The 22,670-nt window shown below is 40.9% G+C and overlaps 1 protein-coding gene across 1 annotated transcript in view; it reads left to right on the top strand.

Annotated features, from left to right (window-relative positions):
- The window catches only part of RELN (reelin), a 258,355-nt gene that overhangs the window by 155,821 nt on the left and 79,864 nt on the right, over positions 1–22,670 (top strand). Inside the window, exons 17-22 of the mRNA XM_009641400.2 lie at positions 1,381–1,447; positions 2,384–2,617; positions 3,209–3,370; positions 7,639–7,875; positions 13,975–14,167; positions 16,784–16,896. Coding sequence (XP_009639695.1) covers positions 1,381–1,447; positions 2,384–2,617; positions 3,209–3,370; positions 7,639–7,875; positions 13,975–14,167; positions 16,784–16,896 — 1,006 coding nt within the window. The remainder of the gene's footprint in view (positions 1–1,380; positions 1,448–2,383; positions 2,618–3,208; positions 3,371–7,638; positions 7,876–13,974; positions 14,168–16,783; positions 16,897–22,670) is intronic.

Genomic DNA, 22,670 nt, shown 5'->3' with positions numbered 1-22,670 from the left:
ATAAATATTGGCAAGCCACTCAAATTCTTGAAGAGAGGAAGATTTTCAAGGATTCAGCACTCTGACTTTTAGCTTTACAACTGTTTCTTATGTGAATTAAGTTTTAAATGAAATCTGGAAGCTGGCCATCTTTTAGAAACACTGGAAAACTGCCAATTTTCATACAGCTTTTTTCATTTTGAGTGACATCATTACATCTTTAACCCTTCTACTTTTACCACCCCCTCAAAAAGACCTTGAAAGAGACAAATAAATCAAACAGACAGAACAGAATTTTTGCACCCTGAAAAGTGAGAAAATCTAGGAATCACATGAAGTCTGATGGGGAGTTAGTTACAGGGAGTAACTAACAGGGATTTAGAGTGCATCTGCCAGGGAGTACTGAGATGCTGCTATGATGGGCAACACCATAAATCTAAGAGAGGGAATAGGTACTTGTTATAGATGATTTCAAATTGGTGGCTATTTGGATGACATTCCAAAAGTCACAGTGCAAGTGGATAACTCCATGTAATAGGCATTCTTCAACAGAAAAGATGACACTATTAATTGTTAAGGCCTGTTTATCATATTGTATTGAAAGAGCCTTGCCCACAAGTTATCACTTCGGGCTACACCCAGATTAATGCATTTGGTCTATACCCAGAATAATGCTTTTCTTTATAGTAGTGCAATGAGATGTAGATTATACTGAGACTTGCTCATCTTTCCGTCCTTCAGATCTTTCACAAAACATCAACACTGTTGATTAAGAGTCATTGGAGAAAGATGAAGTAAAAGAGCAAAACAACTGGAGTATTTTTGAGTGCATATGATTCGGAGGTTTATTCCATTTGAAAGAATCAGTGAAAGTGTATGATATTTAATAGTTAGTTAAGACTTATCAGGACAAATTCTAATTCCAATAAGTCCAGTGAAGCTAAGTATGTGGATTTCAGTGAGAGAAGTAGGGATACATTTTAAAAATCTACAAGACTGCTATTGGAATGTACTAATACATATATTGGATTATATGTCTGAAATAAGATGACAAGAAAATGGCCAATGCATAGCAAATCATCTGATCTCATTCACAGCCTTAGAAAAATCAGGTACATCAATTAAAACATCACTGGTGTCTTGATCCACAGATAGACATTACCCATTAAATAATAAATTATCCATGGCTATCCTTGACACAGAGCAAAATTCCATTACTCAATTCTACAGAAGGATACAATTAAATGCATTTTATCCTTTTGTAGACCTCTTCCAGTTAGTGGGATTAAGGTAAATACAATAACTGTATAATCAGGTCTGCATACTCTCTTGCATTCGTTATATTCTGTTTACCATATAACATAACACTTACTTAATTTAACTGATTTCTTTCCTCTGCAGTTTATATTGGTCCATCTTGCCTCAAATTCTGCTCAGGGCGAGGACAGTGTACTAGGAATGGCTGCAAGTAAGAGTTATAATTCAGTACTTTTATTCAATTTCTGTCTCATAGTTCACTTGATGATCTGAAAGTTGCAACGGTTTTCATTTCAGCCCTTGCTTTTTGAGAAGACTAAAAATAAAAACAGCATAGCCCCCCGAATGCATAAAGCTCACTGGAGATCTAAAGATGAATCTTTCTAAACAGCAGCATATTTAATTTTTTTCTATAATTTTCTTTTGGGAGAGCATCTAACTTCCAGTTCACCTTAAAATGTGCTACCGAGCACACTGAAATGTCAGTGATGCATGCTTTATACTGGTGCTAGAGGTGATTTGGGACTGTATCACTTCTGTATTAGATTTTGGGAAAGAATCACAATTTTCATAGTTCTAATATCCCATAGCCTAACAGACCTCAAGGACAGAAGGTCAGCACTCCACTTTTTCTGAAAGGTTGGCTTGTTAAAAGTGTTCCAGCCTAAAAAATAAAGGCACTTACTCAAAATCAGTAAGCACATTCAAATATTGGTGTAACTATTTTTAGGTATTAACAAGAGCATGACCCACGGGGCATTCTGTTCTGTTACTCGATTTCTTGTAATCACATCTGATGTGATAGAGATAAAAGCAAATTAATCATTTTACATATAAATAATTGTAAATTATTTGTGTTCAAAAAATGAATAAAAATATTGCTGTATTGTGTGTTATATGTAGATTGGTGGGGCACTCATAGCTATGATTTTTTTTTAAAATTGGAAAAGTAAGCACTAGCTAAAAGCAAGTCATTGGCTATGCAATATCTAAATAAAGTTTAAAGAGGTTCTTGCTCCTTAGGTTTGAGAGGGACTTTGTAGGCATCTTCAGTTCATGAACAACTGCAGCCTCTGTGTTGGTCTGCCAGCCAGCCACAGGAGAAGATGGGTCATTAATTACACTGTTCAATCTTCCTCACCTGCAGGTGCGACCCCGGCTTTTCAGGGCCAGCGTGTGAGATGGCGTCGCAGACCTTCCCCGTGTTCATCTCTGAGAGCTTCGCGAGCTCCCGCCTCTCCTCCTACCACAATTTTTACTCCATCCGGGGGGCTGAGGTCAGCTTCGGCTGCGGGGTCCTGGCCAGCGGCAAGGCCCTGGTCTTCAACAAGGATGGGAGACGCCAGCTTATCACCTCCTTCCTTGACAGCTCCCAGTCCAGGTGAGAGGGAGAGAGCAGAAACATGAGGCAAAGCAACTGGGAACCCCTCTCCTTCCAGCTACAACCTCGTGTATTATTGAGCCGATTGTTTTTACAGGAGGAAAAGGTTTTTTTAAAAAACTCCTAGTTCCGTATTTGAATGGTGATTTCACAGCCTTGCCTTTTTTCCTCCTGCTTTGTAAACAACAGAGCCCCAAACAGACTGGAGGGAAGTTATTGTACAGCTCGGATGGAAAATATGAAATGTTAATATCAAACCTGAGTGTCAAAGCCAAGTGCTAATTCATTATTTATAAGGTGGTGTTTATTTGACAGCTTGTGGCAGCTGATTAGATCCATTCACTATCTCTCCCTCCCCTTCAGTGCCTAATAAATAATTAAATGCTGTAATGATTGGCATTTTTTAACTATATGAGCCACATTGCATTACTTGACAGTAAAAACAAATTGCACGTACAAAACCCTATAACTGATACTTATCAAAATTTATCTAGATTGAGAAGATCTGAAAACAACTTGGTTAGGAAAAAAAAACCCAAAAAACCACTGTGCACATGGTACTCTATAAATATTTGTGTAATTCTGATGCAGGTTCCTGCAGTTCACGCTACGCCTGGGCAGCAAGTCGGTGCTGAGCACTTGCAAAGCACCTGACCAGCCCGGGGAAGGAGTGCTGCTGCACTACTCCTATGACAACGGGATTACCTGGAAACTACTGGAACACTATTCTTATCTCAACTACCACGAGCCAAGGTATATGCATAAATATTATGAGGAGCGTTATCTACATGCAGTTAATGCCGGTAGCGATAGTCACTGCAACGCGGAGGGTGAGTGCTTCAGCCCACATGGTGCAGGAGTGAGTGAAGACTTTTCACTGCACACTGGAAGTTACCACTTTTCCCTAAAATTTTGCAGCTGTTCTTGGCACTTCCCATTTTTGCCTACTTCTACAAAAATGAACACATGGATTTAACAGCATCCAAGTCGCAGGTGATGTGACAGAAAAAGCTGAGGCAGCGCAGGACGAGGGGGAAGAAAAGTACCTATGGGAGAGAGGGGCATGTCTCTTCCCATGGAAGCAGCAACTTGTAAAGATAAATTAACATAAATTATTTGTAGCTTTGAAGCCATAGATACCTTCACTACAGCATCCTCTGGGATTAGGAGTTTGCAGGCAGTGCAGGACAGCTGAGACAAAATCTGACCGTGAGGGTCTCTCCAGGTCAGCAGTGAAGTTGCGCCTGCTCCTGTTATGAAGGGACTTTGTGCCTCAGCCTGTGGGCTGGACTCGGTGTCCTGGGGGGTCCTGCCAGTGACCATGCCTGGGAATTGTGCAACTCACAAAGAAGCTGAACAAAAGAGCTCATCTCATCAAACAGCACCTGTGTTTGGTGTCAGAGTAGAGAGGAATGTATCATCTGACGTATTTAGAGAAGATGGCATTACGTACTGTTACATTTGTGAGACCATCCACCAATTTTAGTAAAGCACATGCAAAAACAGGTGTCTCCATGAGCATACCTGTGCTGCAATCCAAGAACAACTCAGGCTAGCTCTGTGCAAACTCACTCAAACCTGGAAGCATTTGCCTTCACGGGGTGCTGCAGCAGAACCAATAAATCCCGACAAAAAGGAGATGCTCTGCGAGGGGGCACACAAGAGGCAGAACCAATGGTGGCATCATGGGTCCTGTCCTAGCTGGTCATTCCTGCCCAAGAGTGGCTTTGTTCTGTGTCCTCTTCTCCACCCCTCCATCCAATTCCAGGATAATGCCTGAATCAACCCCAGGGAAGGGACTATAGATATGTCTGCAAGTCACTTTAGCTATGTATAAGTTTCATTATTTATACATATTGAGTTCAAATCAGCTCATTTAAAAAATAGATTTTCTCATCTTGTTAATAATTTAATACAAAATTACAATATACAAAAGGTGTTTAAGAGTACTCTAATAAAAAAAAGAAAAAACAGCCTAGACTTGTAACATTAAATGTATTTCCTGGGAGCTATAAGAAATACTAAAAATTCTGAGAGGAATAGCTGTATTTGGTAGAAATATACTGTATGTGGGCTTTAATTTCTGAAGTTTTAAATGTTTCCAAAAGAAAGATCCCATGAACTGGAACACTCATAAGCCTTCTTCAAAATTTCCTTTCCCATCCTTTATTATAGGCACATATATATTTTATATGGCCCTGTTTCTAATTCTTAGATTCAAGATTACAGCTGTAGGAATTGTATTTCCCTAAAGGTTTTTAATATATAGCACTATGAAATTTTTATAACAAAAAGGAAAACACACATTCCGGTGACTGATTTTAATGAAGTTTGAGATATAAATGTAGTAAATTATACTGATGCCAGAGAAATTTTTTGCTTCTTGAGATTAAGTATGAAACACTTAATTTCTGTTGTCTGGCAGGGCAAAGAGCTAAGCACAACATAGACAGGTTAGAAAGGTTTTGCCATGGGATCTATATACTCTACTCTGGGTAGATAGAAGAATGATAGACATACAAACCCGAAGATAATGCTGGCAATAATTATGATGAAGAACATGAAGAAAGCTTCACCTTTTCATATTACGTTGTCTGAAAAGATCAGCATTTTTGGTAGCATAGATGGACTGCTACAAAGTTTGGCAATCAATCTGTACCCAGAAATTTAATTAATCTTCAGTCATACAAAAAATAATTACACATTTAATGTTCTGCTGAAAAGGTGCATTTAATCTGCTAGCATTTGACAGCTGCATTTTTCTTCTGAGCAGAACAGCGGTGGCTTTTCAATATTAGGTATGCGCATAGCTTGAAAGAATGAGATCAGAGCAAAGGTCTCCCAGCTGGTTTTTAAGAAATCTAATGGTAGCTGGTAATGTTAGTAGGAACACTTTTCTTTTCTGCAGCAGAAAAGTCATTAGCAAGAATCTCCCTCCCTCTCCATCTATCTCCAGCAAATCAAAGCCAGACAGGAGACAACTGGAGATGTAGCTGGGTTCTGCATACTAACGTATGTGCCATGCATGGTGGTTTACACCAACGTGTTTAAATTGCATTTGCTTAATCCCCTGGGATGAGAAATTTATTTTAGCGTGTTAAATATTTTAACATCTGATAGATGTATCCATGGTGTATGTCATGATTTAGGATTTTCTGTAAATTACTGTCAGTGAGAATTAGTGTCCACGTGGGTGAGCTTATGAGAGTTAAGAATAAAAGGGAAGATGCAGGCATCAGAGACAGCCACCAGCAAAGAAATATGCTCAGGATTATAACAGAGCATTAGCTCACACCAGTGCCAAGTGCTTCACGGAGTACGCTGGATGCAGTGCTCCTCCTAGCTGGGATACCAGCTTCCCTCGGGTTCACCCTACTGAACCACAGAATACAAAACTATCGCTGCCTTTTAGCATTGGTAGCGATTTAGTGACATTTGTGCCTCTAAAAATTGACCCAAAAAGTTGTAGAGTTGCTGTTTATTAGGGAATCCTTGGTAGAAAGAAAGTCCTTGTAGTTTATTCACATGCCAGAGAGTAATGGGACTTGGTCTTTCTCTTAGAAGGGTATGAAGTTATTCAAGCATGTTTATTTGAGCAGCAAAAGAAATGTATCTGCCATACATAAAGTGTGTGCACTGCTGGTGCCTTGCCATGGGAACACAGCAGCCATCACCTCTGGCTGTCCCTCGATGCTGCTCTCTCCAGCCTACAACCATCAGAAAGTGGCTCCTAGAAATGCCAGCCAGGACTTTTTGAGTGCTTCTCACTTGTTTAGCCAAGCCATTTGATTTTTTCTTGCTAATGGATTAACATATCATAATAATACATCAAACAGCGATATTATAAATTTACTCTTTACAAGGACAGTTTAGCAAGTCATTTTTAAGGCTGTGGTTTTGCACTAAGAGCGCTGTAGGCACAAGACTTTCATACACACGGAACAAAGCATTACACCAGGCAGCTTAAATCTGGAAAAAACTTGGTGCTGAAGTATAAAGTGATGTTTCCAGCTTACCTGAATTGTCATTTTATCCACATTTCCTCTAAGAGAGAAGGGAAAATAGCAGCTACATGACGAGCTTGCCAAAAACTCTCTTGCCAGCAAGCAGTTGTAGACCGATGGAGACAAATGTCCCTGTTGCCAGCCTGTTTCACAGCTCACGTGCGTTGTGTGGGGCACTATGGTCCTGGTGATTTATGGAGCTTTCAAGAAGGTGTCGTTACTGTGGCAATTAATGCATGCTCCCTGCTGCCATATATGATAATTGTTCCTGGAAATTAGGTATTATGCTTAATTTTCTTTGCAGTTTGTCAATTATAGGTTTGTTGACATAGCTGCCATGACAAATCAGGTGACCTTGCATACCAGAAGTGCCTGGGACTCACCTCCAGTTGCATCTCTGTGCAACTACAGAAGAAAAGTGTGTTCCATAAGAGACTACACAAAATCACACCGTCTGACAAGATGGACCCTTTCCCCTTTGGACATGGCAATTTAGATGGATGGGTTCTTCTAAGACAAGAGCAACACAGGCATGACATTAGTGCTGTGCAGAAAGAAGCACAGGTGTTAAGAAGATGGATCTCTTCAGATCAGGATAAAAGCCACTGAGTCTGAGAAAGTGGAGCTGCAATTTGTAAATCTTTGTCAGCTGATCATCCCTTTGGCAGTCTAAGCCCCTAGCCTGCAGCTGGGTTTCAGATGGAGGGCATTCAGGTTTCTTCTGGCAAGCAAGAGCAACAGTAAAATTTACAGAGAGCTCCACGGTAGCAGCAAAGTATACAAAATTGGTGGCTTTTGCACATGGCTGTCATTCAATAAATACATCGACTACCAAGAGCACTAACAATTCCCCCTTCCCTGTCACTGGTAGAAGCTATACCAGTAGATGCTAAGGTGCTTGTGGGCTGCATTTAACACATGATTTTTAGGGTCAGTATGAAAAAAAACCTATAAAATACATCCCCATGGAATTATTACAAAGCAAAATTTCAATGATAATTTTGTTTTGTTTTCCAGAATAATTTCAGTGGAGCTGCCTGAAGATGCAAGACAGATTGGCATTCAGTTCAGATGGTGGCAACCATATCACTCTTCTCAAGGTGAAGATGTGTGGGCTATCGATGAAATCATCATGACCTCTGTCCTTTTCAATAGCATCAGCCTGGACTTTACCAACCTAGTTGAAGTCACACAGTCTCTGGGATTCTACCTGGGAAATGTTCAGCCCTACTGTGGACACGACTGGACTCTTTGGTGAGAAACACGTATCCATTTCTGTTCTACTTTTGTTTTCTTTGTCTCTTCATCCTGCTAAAAACCAAGCGATTTCTGCAAGTCTTTCCAGCAGCTATTCAGAGTAATTGTGTCTCATCCTCACATTATGGACAAAAATAGAGTTGCTAATAAAATTGCAATTAGCAGTAAGTCTTTACACCCCATTGCACTGAGGTTTATGTTTGATGGGAACCTTGAATGTAGCATTCTTTCCCCACAAAATATTTAAAGAATATCCTAATGGAAACAATTGAGAAAATTTTCATAATCTTAACTTAAAATCCAGTCAGGTTAATACAGATATACAGGTTATGAAATAATCTGTTAAGTACCGACTGAATATTTTGTAAGTGATGTTCAGATCTGTTTACATAGCCATTAGATTATACTCCAAAAAGGAAAGGCAGCAGAATGTTGGTGGAATGAAGTTAGTCATTTGTAGTTATTTTGTCTGTTGTTGTAACCATTACACCATGATCAGCATTATAACATATTGTAATTATGCCTAAAATGTGCTGTGTATTTACAAACAAACACAAGGAAACATCACCTGCCCCAAACCAAAAAAAAAAAAAAAAAGGCAAGAAAAGAAAAAGAAGTAAAAAACAAAGAAAAAGAAAATCCTGATAGAATTGTATAAAAATAAGCTTTTTTAATAAAAAGTTAACCTGTTTCACAAAAATTAAATTCTGGAGTACGTAAGTGTAACATCTGAAATTAATGGAAGGGAAGTTCAATTTAATCTCTTTGTTTTGATTAAAACTAAAAACAGTTTCATGCTAGTCTGATCAACACATAAACCTAGTATAGCTTTAATTGGCATAGATATATTTATTTGGAGAAAGTACAATCACAGTAATTATAGAAAACCTCAAGAAAATATAAATAATGTTAGCGTCCCCATGGGCACTCAGAGAAACACTGTTGGAATTTTATTAACAAGTATCTCTGAGCAATCTGATTTGACTTTCTGATCATCTGTCAAACTAAAAGGAGTTGGCTTAGCAGTAGGAACAACACCGAATGTGTTCTAGCGGTGATAATGAGGCAGTAGAAGCACCATTAACCACTTTAATAAGGACAAGGAAGGTACTCGCTGCTCATTAAAATGAAACAACATGTTGGGGCTCAAACTGTTTGCATCTTCTTCATCAAAGAGTTGGAATGAAAGCTCTTTAATGACATTGTTTTCCCTCTGTTCTTGTAAGACCAGTTTATCACGGGGAGGGGGGTAGGTTATTTAAGATAGCAAAGGTTCCTCTGTTTTCCTTCTAAGACTTTAAATCAGAATCAAAACAATAAAATCTCCATCTCCATATATTGCCTAGGATTTGTAGTGCATGGTCATAGTGGAAATGTTGAACTTTCCATGCATCAAATAAAGAATCGAAGCCTTTGAAATATTTCCTTGCTATTTATGTGTAAGTATTTTTCATTATCACTGGAAGACATGAACTCTATCCTTCACTGACCTTGTTTCTCTCAAGGGAAATTTTTAAACTTACACAAAGTCTGTACAAATGGCTGCTAGTTAAATTAATTATTGTGGGCTTTTCCCAGCTGTGAGTCCATTTGGTTCTCATTTTCTAACTCATGACTTTCTATGAGCAGAGTTTGCAGTGGCACTGACACTATCCTCCTGAGAAAAATCTGACAACTGCATTTTCATTAGTAGAACTATGGTAAATATGTTATAAATCATTTTACAGGGTGTCATCCTGAGGCCCGTTTTCACTGAATTGCCTTTAATTGTCTGTTAGGCCTCTGTTTCTGCCTCAGAACCTGAAATATTTATCCTTAAAATTGGGGAAAACTGACGAGGGAGATTTTTATTCTTGTTTGAAAAGGGAAGTTGTTCTCTCCAATATCTGGCTACATTTAGAAAAGAGAGGTTTGTTGATGTGCATATGTTCTGAGGAAAGGTGATTTTTGAGTGGTTTAAAATGGTCTATATCTGGAACAGTAACTTGATTTGATTGTAACCATTAACATTTTGTTTCAGATTGGTTCTTAGACCTTATTATGGCAAATGTATTGAGTATGCTGAAAGGACTCCAGAACACTTTTAAAATGAAGTGTTTGACGATGTATGGTAATTCATCACTCCTCCAAAATTCTCATACATAGGCAAGACTTTGACCCAAATGCTTCAGGAGCATTACAGAATATTAACAGCCATTTGCTGAAATGCATTTAAGTATTGATAAGGATGCTAAAACTTTTTAAATATTCATCTGGACACAAATAAAATAGTGTAATACAAATAAACTGTTTTCAGACAGATTATGACCTTATCATTTAACTCAATGTAATGGGCAATAGAGTGTCCCTGGAGCAGCCTGGGGGAAGACTGTAAGTCTGGCTCGTAATGAACTATCCTTATGGAGCCATATAATACAGTTGCCCTACATCAGCTTGATAGTTGACCTGTGTTTATAAAATGTTTGGTCTTTTAGATTAATTATTACTTTGTATGCAGAAAGATTTCTTCAGGTAACTGACTTAATTAAAATATATTAATATGTGTAAGAATTATTTAACGAGGTAGGTATGAGGTGATGTAAAAAGACATAAACGTCTGCCTTTGATGGAAACAGAGCTGGGGCTGGCTTGAGCATTTGACCAACACGTCAATATTCCTGGTCAATGCAACTTTACAAAATCAGCTGCATCTGTGTGGCTTTTCAGTATTCCTGAAGTACTGGCCTTGAAAACATGGTAACTCTGGGGATCCCAGAGCAGTTTGGACAGCGCAGATTGGCTGACATTGGCTGTGATATCTTTCCCAGAAGTACCAATTAGTTGGCAGTGCTTGGAGGGAGAGCGATTGTTCTGAGGGCACCTATGGGTATTGTGTTCCTGCGCCTCCGCAGGCCTAATTATATATGTGCTAGAAACCAACTCACAGGTACATATTTATACAAAAACATAGCCTTTGCATTCTCATTTCTGAAGATTTTTTAGTTAATTACTGTTATGCCAGGAACATTAGCCTGTCTTTTACAAAATGTGGAAATGTATTCCAGCTGTGTGACTCCCAGAACAAACAAAGAAAACATGTGCTATTCCAGCAGAAGAGCACACCCCTAACGACATACATGGGAGAGCTGGAAAGTGAGTAAGCAGCAAATAAGGTGGAGCCCCCACCTTTAATGCTGCCCTTGTTCAGCTGGAGGCAATCTGTGGGTGATAAAGGACTTTGTGAACCCATAATGTGATTTCCTCCCTTTAAAAGAGCTTCTTATGGAGCATCACAGATTGTCTTCATCTCCTCACTAGCTTCCTTTTTCACAGTTCTCTCCTCAAGGAGATAGTCAGTAGGACTCCCTGGGAAACGGCCCTCAGGGACAGGGGAGCAGAACAGAGCTGGCAGATCTTTAAGGAAGTGGTCCACAGAGCGCAGGAGCTATCGATCCCTAGGTGTAAGAAATCAAGCAAAGAAGGGAAGAGACCAGCGTGGTTGAGACAGGAGATGCTGGTCAAGCTAAGGAGGAAGAGGGAACTGCACAGGCAGTGGAAGCAGGGACAGGCATCCTGGGAAGAGTATAGGGAAGTGGTCCGGTTGTGTAGGAATGGGGTCAGGGAGGCGAAGGCGCAGCTGGAGCTTAACTTGGCTAGGGATGCAAAGAATAATAAAAAGGGATTCTACAGGTATATCAGCCGGAAAAGGAAGGTTAAAGACTTTAAAACAATGTTTACTTAATGTACTGTGTACAATATCCAGTGACTAAGTTATTACATGAAAAAGAATACTAAAAGTGTTTCAATCATGATCTGAATGCCACCAGTAAAAAAGATCAGAGCTTAAGATTTTTTTTTTCTAATTTTACACCAGTAATATTGAAAAGATGGATATTTTTTTTGTCGAGACAAAGACAATTTGAAACATTTATGCTGAGCACCAGTTCTTCACTTTTCTTCCATCACTTTGGGGAAGACAGCTTCTGGGCAGATGCTTCATCAGACTGTTTAGTTTCAATTCTATCATTCTGTTCAGATAAGCTTTAGGTAACTGTGATGTGTCATGCACAGGTTTATGTGTGCGGTGCCAAATCATTTTCCAAATCATTGCTACATATAACTTTCAGCTGATTACACTGCACATGGCCGACTGATATCTGAAGAGCTTGGTTGTACTGCACAGATTTCCCAAGAGGGCTTCAGTAAAACTTTGATTTCCCACACCAGCCATGAAATTTCAAGCTGCATTGTAGAAACTAAAACTGCGTCAGTCCAAGTCAGCTTTAACTTTAAAATTTGCAGGTTTTTTGTTGTTTTGAAAAGCACAAGATAAAGTTTGGAAGAAAAATAAGTATGGGCATTATCCAAGCAAATTCTTCCGAGATGCATTCAGTTCTAACAATGAAGCCACAAACCCTAGGTTGGCAGCTGGCCTGCTGATGGGGGTACATTATACCCTCTGCTCAATTCAAAATTATCCTTCCCACTGAGAAGAAAAACACTGACAACACTGACTGAAAGAGCAAACAACTGAGATACAGTTTTCCAAGGCAATTTACTGCCTTCTAGTCCAGTTGGCCATGACAGTGCCCCAGCAGTGAAGGGAATGTCCATCCCTGTTGGTTCATGGTGCTGATCAGCACAGACTGGGTAGTTTCATATGGTGCCGTGAGTTGGATCATCCTTTAGGAAATGAAGCCACAGAGAGCAAGGCCAGAGACCAAAAAGGAGCCTGGATCTTAACTTGTGCCAAGTAACAACAGTTGGATAATTAATAAAACTAATGTCAGCTTTCAGTAATTTCTTCTAAAGCTTTAAGGGAGGATTCTGGAATTCGTGGCTTAACTGCTCTCTCTGGAAAGGACACTACAGAAAACAGTGTGGGTCAGTGATTTAATTTAAAAGAGTGCTAATGCTGACTTGTATTCCTAGTCGTTACATTGACTTTGTCATGACCTTGAATTTTACAGGGGTGGAAGCTAATATGTTTTATTGTACAATATTGAAAGATTAGGATTTGTTATTTAAGATGATAAACTGTTACTTACTCGGCCATAAGGTCAAACATGAACTAGATTATTCCATTCATCACCACTGTACTGAACGTAGCTTTTTATTTTTGCATGATGATTTGCAGTGATTTTCTTTAAAAAGATGCAATCCCTATCCTAAATTTTTCATATTTAAGAACAGTCTTAGAAAATGTTGAAGCTTAAAGGACTACAGCACTTCTGAAGACACTGACTAAACGTCTCAAACTAAGGAGAGGGAGGCAATATTCATGCTACATGAACTTCCTTAAAAACATTCTGTTTTGAAGGCTAGTGTGCAGGATTCAATATTTAAGTTATTATTACTTCCTCCTTATACCTCTCTTGCATTTGATTTTGTTCCCCTTTTGAATAGTGCACAGAAGAAAAATCTGCATTTAAAGTGAAATAACCTTGTAATTTCAAACTATGTATTGTGTTATGTATGTGATAACTGGGTACCTTGTATCATATATGAGGCTTGGTGTGTTCCAAATATTAATACTGACAAGATTATGTTCTCCAGTCCACTGGATAATATAACTCTTATATCAGTACATCCTGCAGAAAAGAAGCTGAGGATAGGTGATATTAATTCTCAAACACAGTCAAAAGTCAGTGGATGCATTGCATGTAGATTCACTTGAAAAATCAATAGAATGAAAAGTCTATGTAACAGGAATATTTTAAACTAAATGCAGTGTATCTTTACTGTCCAGTGTTTGAATGAAATTACAGCTGCTACTGTGACATGACCTTAGGCAATGCACACTCCTGGGGAATTAACTTTCTTTTTGTTGTTTTTTTCTGTGTGTTATTCTTTGCTTGATCCTAACTTGATCCTTAATACAAAGAGCATATAGTAAGAACTAATAGAATAATTCAGTGGTCACACTCTGGGATACTTCAGGGCCTTCCTGGTAATTTGCAGAAGTACCAACGGAAAGATGCTTCTATGCGTGGTCTCATCCCATGTACCAATCTGCAGAACAAAGAATTATCATTGTATTTAACCCAGAACCATTCACAATGTTCCCTTCTGAATTATTTTGGGGATGGATCCTGATTCTTTCCTTACATTTCTCAGTTTTACAGGAGATTCGAAGTTAGCTTCTAGCATGCGCTACGTGGAGACCCAGTCTATGCAGATCGGAGCCTCATATATGATACAGTTCAACTTGGTGATGGGCTGTGGTCAGGCGTTTACCCCTCATATGGACAACCAGGTGAAACTGGACTACTCCACCAACCATGGCCTTACGTGGCATCTTGTTCAGGAGGTGAGGCTGGCAGCAAGGACCTTTGTCTTCCATTATCTCTGCTTATAAAAACATCATCTGAAATATACTTGTGGCATTGAACAAAGGAGGTTGTTTTCTTCATTCCCCTGTCTATAAAGAAATTCTTACTTGGAATCAGTCAAAATTACTAATAGAAGTATTTAAACTGTGTTTCATGATATTTGGAAGAAAGGTATCTGAGAGCCTGAAACACAAAATTGTGACAGGAATGGACCAAGTTTGGGAAAAGAACTGGGGCACAGTTAGAGCTGCAGAGTAATGGACGAGATCTTTCCTGCACTATTGCTTTGTTTTTCAAAGCAAAATGCATCTACTGTTTCCTGGCATTTAAATGGATAGAAATTCTTTCTGCCCTTGTGCGCAGCCATTTCGTAAATGGAAAGCGCATTCCTTTGGGGAATTGTAATGTAGAGCCTTTCATCTCCCATCCCTGGTTCAAACACAGTCCAGGGCCGTAATGACCGGCTGTTTCCCCATCTCTGCTAGAAGTGCAAATAGCAGTGTTGGCTGCTATTTCCCCGTGCGGCTCAGCCCTGTCTCAGCACAAATGTGAATAGCGCATTTGGCCATAATTTTGTGCTTTTGTTTTCCCTCTTAGATGGCAAGCTGGACTTTCCCTGGCCTCAGGGTGAACCTCAAGGTCCTTTGGCTGCCTCCGAGCAGGTTCAGAGGGTATCAGGGAACTTGCCCCAGTGCCTTTTCACTGCCTGCTCTGTAGTTTCACAGGGGGATTTGAACGTCCAGTCCCACATCTTCTATGAGCAGTGAAAGCATTGTCCTGTTACCTGTTGCCATGTTGTGTTTCACCAGGTTTACTTTGGGGGGCAGAGTAGAGAAATGGCAATAAGTGAATTTTTAAACTTTGTGAATCCAGAATCCAGAGGAAAGCTATAAATGCTGTATTTCAAACGATGTTGATATCTTTTATACCTAGCAGGCATCATCATGGTGTCCAAGAATAGTTCCTCATGGTAGGTGCTTAGGGTTAGTCCTTGCCATCAATGGAAGATCAGTTGCCTTCAGATTTTAGTGCTCCTTTCCTCTCTCAGTGGAGCTGAATTCAGAGAAAAGAACTTGTAGCCAGATAGTTTTTCTCACACCACCCATGTTGCTGTGATAAAAGAGTAATAGAGAAGGCTATTTGTAGTATATCTCAAGAACATGATCTGACAAATACACAAAACACTAATTAATTAAAATGTCTGAAAGTTTTGTTTGCTTCCCACACACTGATCAGATCCTGTTTTACAAGATCTTTTAGGGGAGATGAATCAATGAAAAATGTTTGAAAACTGCTGGAAAGGAAATGAAGCCTTTAAAAAATCTACTGAAAAAAAATAAGATGGAATAAGCCATCAGATTTTCATTTAATACTCTTAGATATTTGAGCAATAAATTTTTCCATAAAATAATATAGTCTGTCATTCTTCACATTTAATATATAACTATCACTATATAATTTAACTATTAATATTCCTAATAGTTTGAACTAACGTAGAGTATCAATGCTTTATGATGAGTTTCATAGCAGTCCGAGTACGCTACTTGCATGGGCAAGTGTCTGTGCCAAAGAGCCCCCTTGTGCCCGACACTACATGGGGATGAGCAGAGCAGTGAACAGCGAAAGACTCTCGGAGAGGTGGGGATGGTCAGGAGGAGCTGTGCTGGGGCAGTAGTGGCAGGTGGGACTCTCGGAATGGGTAGCTAGAAAAGGAACACACAGGTTGGTAATAACATTCAAGCGCTTTACAAATACCTCATCAGAACCATAGCACAAAAGTTTTGGGTGCTGTTCTAGCAATGTATAAATAAATGAACGGAATCTTGCAGAAAAGTGGAGTAACATGGGAAGGTCAGGTCTAGAAAACTGTAAGAGGCTGGGAAAATGGACTGTGTTTATATTTAATGTAAAAATGTGATAATGATCAGATTTTCCGAAAAGAGAAATTTTTGGGAATAGACCTCTCTAGGAATCTCAGTTAGATACAGGAGGAATCATGGAAGCAGGAAGGAAGAACTTGCACCACTTGCTGTAGGTGTCAAAATTAATGCAGCTGCAGAGCATCATAAGGGCCTCTGGAGGCAACTTCAGAAGATGGCGTTTGGGTGTTCCTGCATGGCTCTGGCTATTCCTACTGCGGGTCCCCACTGCAGATGGAGGCGGTGGGGGAGCCAGCATCCCCAGGCCTCACAGGTAGCTCTCTAAAACAACTGGTATAATGGTCTGGAGGTCACTTTTGTAGACTTATCCCTCAGTGGCCTTGTAGACTTACTCCATAGTCAGCACTAGATGCTGGGGTGAGAGCAGTAGAAAAATGAGCTAGACATCCTCATGGAGGAAAACAAAAAATTACTAGTCACTAATGACAAACATACCCCTCTAGATGAGCCACACGGTCTTCTCCTATCCTGAATTGTACTACTGTTAATTTTCTGAGATATTTTTTGGATCATGCTGGGATATTTCTGCTTCTGGGTCTTTTGCTGCAGCATCTAGACCCAGGCAAGCTCCTGGTTCCATGAATGTTTAACCCTTGCTTCTGTTCCCAATGCTGCCTCAAAATTAAATCTCGTTTTGAAATATTTTACTTCAAGGAATGTCTTCCCAGTATGCCAAGCTGTCAGGAGTTTACATCAGCAAGTATTTACCACTCCAGCGAATTTACTCAGTGGAGGAGAATCACCGTCCTTTTACCACAGAAGACTTGGTGAGCATTTCTTTCTTTTTCTTTTTTTTTTTTTTTTTTTTTTTTTTTTTTATTTTTGGGTGCAGGTCATTCATCTAGGTTGATATTTCTATGATGGAGATCACGTCCTCTGTAGATCACACTCAAGCTGGTAGGTGGGGGTGCCAGGGTACCAGGGCTGGCCCAGTTGCAGGTATTTAACATCAAATGCCTTCCTCACATAAATGGAGAGTGAAATGTTGGTGAAGTCACCAGAAGCTATTGTTCAGGGTTGTTTTTAATACATACTGTGACTCTTCTAATAAAGTTCAGACCTTTTCAGAAATAGTGGTGCTTGTCTGTAAATGGCCCACCGGATGAAGGCTTTATTTGGATTGTTAATTTTTATTTTGCACATTCCTTATTGTTTACATCTTCAGACCTTGTATAAACAATAACTAATGATTCATTTCTGGGAATTTTTTACCTCTTGTTTCCTTTTATAGCATGTCTTCAAAAATAACATTCTCTGCAAAAAACAGCAACAAAAAATTATCAGAAAGCCCTACCCTATTCATCTTATTGTAGTCAAACTTGTTTTGCCTGCCCTAACATTTTCATTTATTTAGCTAGATGATTTATTTATTATTTATTACAAAATACTTACTATAGCATACAAATAAAAAGTTGTCATCAATCTCAGTAATCTTAAGGGCTTCCTTCGTTTGAGAATTAAATTATTCCAATTAGAGTTACACCTTGCTTATGTTTGACTTGAATCCATCACAGCAATCGCAACGAGAGCTTGCTCAGATTAAGTTATCATTGTATTTCCCTGTCCTTCATCATTTTTCTGCACTCTCCATGGTCTCAGCACAACCTATTTCTATCAACCACCCCATGATGCTACCTTCTTTCAACATACTGGCCATTTTTACTGTACAGACAATATTCAGAATTTCATATTTCCAGGCAAAACATCGGGCCAAATACCAAATCCTTAAAATGTATCAGGTCAGGTAATACCACATGGCACAAATAAGACTATGAATAGCTGCTTTGTAGTTAGATTATAATGTACTAAATTTTACATGCCATTATGTGCCACCAGCTGTACAAACTGTGGCTCACATAGGCACTTAGGTGTTTAAAAAGTGTCTACAATTTTGCAACATATACTTCAAAGTAGGTTGTTATTTTAAAATTTATTTATAAGACATATACTGTACTCAAAGTTATTATTATACACTGTATAGTTGATGTTAATACCAATGTTGTGGGCTTTTTTTTCTTTAGGATCTAATAATTTTCCTCAGCATATGAGGTGACAGAAGCAAATAATTCCATTTTAATTTAGGAGACTGTGGGGAGAAATTATGAAGAAATAATAGCTGGGTTCCTATTTTATGCTGCACACAAATCATAAATATTTCACACTCTGTCTTGTATCTGAAGGGATTCCCGTCTGTTAGCAGAGTTTTGTTTGTAATTAAGGCACAAATTACCACTGAACATTACTTTGCTATTCATAAATCACTTTTTCAGTACAACTGTGTTGTGCTACAGAGTAATCGGGGGGAAAGGAGGAATTGCTGCATGTTCCCCACCAAAAGCAATCCAACACACCAGGCGCATCTCAGCCGCTTTGCCTCTTTTTTCCCTCCTTTCCACTGGCAAAGAGCAGACTGAGGGCTCAGTCACTACTTTGGGTTGAGATTGGGAAAGGATTTTTTTCCCACTTTTAAAGCACACATACCAACAGAGGGCAAGTTTCTGCCTTTACAAGCCTGGGGGTTAGCGGGGAACACCCAATGTGCAGAGCTCCTCTGCCAGCCTGGCAACGAATATGGTCCATGGGGCTCTTCTTTGGGGCGCCCTCCCTCCCTGTCCTCTCCCTTCCCCACCCGCACTCCGCTGCAACATCCACCCATGGGTGAAAACTTAGTAATGGCCAGGAAAAGCAGCGCAGAGGGGGAGAGGCAGGTCTTCTGCCTTCCCAAAACCAGGGCAAGGGGAAGTGAGCTCTTGCTGGCTCAGCCCCATAAGACAAGGGCTGCCAAATACGCAGCCCACCTTGTGCTTACTGCTCAGGGAAAGAAACCACCTAAACGAGGACTCAGGACTGGGGCCTGAGGTCTTGTTAGCCTTGCTCTGGCCCTTGGTAGCCTCGACATGCCCTCACACCCCTGCACAGCCCTGCCAGGATTGCTGGAGCTTTTACCCCTGCGTGCACAGCTCCTCGCTGAGGGTTTGTACCCTGGGTGCATAGGTAGCGTCAGGCCACGCTACTGTGCTCATGCGGCCAGAAAATTGTTCACAACAGCACCTATTTCTCTTGTAAAACTTCCTGGGCGTGCTCGTATTTCTGCACATCTGTAGGTGTTCTGCATCTGGCAAGCATGAGTATACCAGGTCCCTGTGTTATCCAAGATTTGGGGTATTAGGGAGTCTGCTGCAACAGTGAGACTTGGATTGGAGAAAAGAAATGTATCCACCTGCTTGCTGAAATTGTATTGTACTTGAACCAAACATTTCTAACACCGATGAAAATTAATTTCAGTTTTATGGGAGGCATTTACATATGAACAGGCCTTAATGAGATACAAGCAGCTGTCAGTTGCTGACTTCATAAACAAATCAACACCTAATGACTGAATGAGAGCTTCAGGATAATTGGGTAAATGTAATTATGGTAACTCAGAAGGTAGCAAATATAATTTTATCAGCTACAAATTTGCATTAGATCGTTAGGGTTTTTAATACCAGGAGAGAAGAAAATGATTTTATTTTAAATCACATACCTGAAAAATTTTATAACAGAAAGAACATCATTTCACTCACAATACATCTGGGACTCACCGTGATTTCCTTGTGCTTATGTAAAATGTCATGCAACAACAGTGACTTTTATTTGACTTAGACTTTGACCTGACTTAGATACAATGTCATCGGAAAGCCAGATTGCCTTCCAGTAGCATCAAAACACTGGGAAGAAATACAAGGAACTGGGGAGGTTTATTTTGCTTGTATGAAAATGTTTTCATAACCCTTTGATACTGCACTTCCCATGTGAATAGGTGTCCAAAAGGTGACTGTCCAGAAAGCCAGTATTTTATCACTGAGAATGCAGCTGACACTCAGTTCCTTATTCTCTTTTCTTAATTAACAAGGCTTTTTAAAATTGTTGATTACCATTTTTAACAACACAATCCTCTTAAGCTGTTGTTACCTTGAGGTGCAGAGCAGCCTTGGAAAGCTTTCAAAAAACAGTGGGCAGGACTGGCTTTTCAGCGGCGTTGCTTTCGCTGTTGCAAATTCAGCCTAACACGCGTTTCTTCTCGCCCGGAGAGGCATCTGAATCCATGAGAGGTTCCGCTGCCTGCAGCCATGTGACGGCGGCCCTGCTTTCCACATCCCCCTGTGACCTCCCCTCTGGGTGGGAAGGCAAGGGCTGCCCCTCACCCTGCTGCAGCTCTGGGGCCCCTGGATGCCTGCATCAGTGAAGCTGTCCCCAAGGAGAGATCTCTTTGCAGCTAAAAATAGTCCTGCTGGGTAGGATGGGGCTGAACGGGGATGGTCCCCAGCCATCTGGCTGATGCACACACCTCCGTTTGAGCCACGTATTCATCTCCAGGTGGCAACACAACTCCTCCCTTCCTCCCCTCCCCTTAAATAAGGGAAACAAATCTCCTGCCATTGCTGTATTCATCTGGAGGAGCTTCTAAGAACCAAGCGGGGCTGAGGTGACCCTTAGCTTGACGTGCAGCCAGCATCTGAGACTGGAGGAGGAAGACGGAGCCACCCCAGAAGCGCGTGGCTCTTTGCTCTGCGCCTTGCGGGGTGGCAGTCCCCTACAGCTGAGCAGCTCCCTGCAGCAGGAGGGGGGACGATGAGCTTATCCAGGGAAACATTTTGCTCAGGTGAAACCCAGGCAAGTGCCAGCATGGGCTGTCAGCCCTGGTGTCACCTCTGCACCTTGCAATGTGGGGCCAGCCGTGGGAACAGCCCCACAGCGGTGCTGCACAGGGGTCTTCTCAGTAGGGCTTCAGGTGCAGTGCTCCCCTGGGCACAGAGGTGTAGCTTGTTATTAGCCATGGGTGGGCCCTCCCCACTGTTCATGTACGGTGGATGTGAGCCTGCTGCCCTACGACCAGCCGTGATGCACCCACACAGCCACCCTGCAGAGATGTTTGCACCCCCAGTGGCTGGGGAGATGCCATTGACGCCACATCAAGCAGCACCAGGAATTGTGCTCAGGGGCCACCACCACTTGTTGGGCACCAAGGGACTTCCACGGAATGTTCAGATTGCCCCCATATCACTGTAAATCTCCCCCAATTTGCTGTAAACACCCCTGGGGCTGCAGAGTTGCACACCCCACCTCTACCCACACACCTTCACTGACGAAAACCAGAGGAGCCCAGCCACCAGGCTTTCTCTCCTGTCACCTGGACAACCAACCTGACATGAGTTTTATTGTGCTGGGAGGTCATGGGATTTTTTTGCCTGCTATAAAACCTTTCTTTGGTTTCACTATTGTTATTTTCCTCAGTGCACATGCAAGTTAACACCAGTCATCACTATTTTTCTGAAGCACACAGTCTGTCGGGGCTCTCTGCAGTGCCACTGATGCTCTGGAGCAAACACGAACACCACCACTGAGGTGATGTGCTGGCTTCAGAGCACCCAGAAAATAAGCAGTAAATAATTATGGTGAATATTGACTGCCCATTGTGCCTATGCAAGCTTAGGAAGTCCTTCATGTGCAGATTACTGGCATTGTGCACTTTTAATGGATAATTCATAGCTCTTGTAATGTAACCCATCAATACATTATATCCTGAGGGAGTATTTAATCGGCAGATCTGCCCCTGCAGATTAGCTTGGCATGCTGTAAAAATGCTTACAGTATTTTCAATATCAAGCAGATACTTAAAACAGTCAACAAGGGGTCATTCCAATTAAAAATCAAGACCTTAGGCAGCTTCACTTGTTTTTTAAATAAATTAAAAATTGCTATTCTAAAAATTTCTCCAAGCATGTACTAAAATAATCTTTGTATGCAACTGGATGGTTAACTTGCTCTGCTGTACTGCCCATTTTAGCTGCACAGGCCACCTCTATATGTTTTTCCACTTCCATACATGCAAGCAGGTTGCTCAGTCACTTTTACAATATTAATTTTAACAGGTCATTCTGCATTTTTTTTTTTGGGGGGGAGCAGGTGTGAAATTAAAGTAACAGCATTGTATCCTATGCCATCATGCCATAGCCATATGGCTCAGAAAGAAGTTTGAAACAGCTCCTACTTGTAGCAACCTCCTCCTTCTCGTCCTCAGCCCACCCAGTCAGCCCTTGGCCAGGCATGTGTCTGTCCCAGTTTAACATCTGATTTTTAATTCTCTGCGGTCAGCCTTGCTTTCCCGGTCCATCCCCTCCACAGCTCTGCGACCCAGCCTCAGCATCCACGTTGTCCCCACCACCCCTTTATTCCCAGACCCATCACACAGCTGGCGCAGCCCCTTTTGCTCCAGCATGATAAATGAGTCCCATCTTTGTTTCACTTCATGTGCAATATTTTTTTCTTAATCTCATTCTGTCACGAGCATAGCGTGGAGGGTCCCTGCGCCCACCAGCTGGGAGCTGCTGCTAGCCAGGGCCTGTAACCTGTTGGACATGCATGGGTTGGCACGGCAGCTTGAAAAGACTCAGCAGTGACAAAAATTACTCTTCTCATGATTCAGTTTCTTCTCCAGCCTTGATTTTGAGGGTGGTGGATGTCAGGCTGGGTTTGGCTAGCAGGAGTCACTCAGCAC

The sequence above is a fragment of the Egretta garzetta genome, unplaced genomic scaffold, assembly GCF_000687185.1.
Source record: "Egretta garzetta isolate BGI_Z169 unplaced genomic scaffold, ASM68718v1 scaffold156, whole genome shotgun sequence".
NCBI lineage: Eukaryota > Metazoa > Chordata > Aves > Pelecaniformes > Ardeidae > Egretta > Egretta garzetta.
The sequence above is the reverse complement of the archived record's forward strand: the minus strand, read 5'-3'. Positions and strand labels throughout refer to the sequence as shown.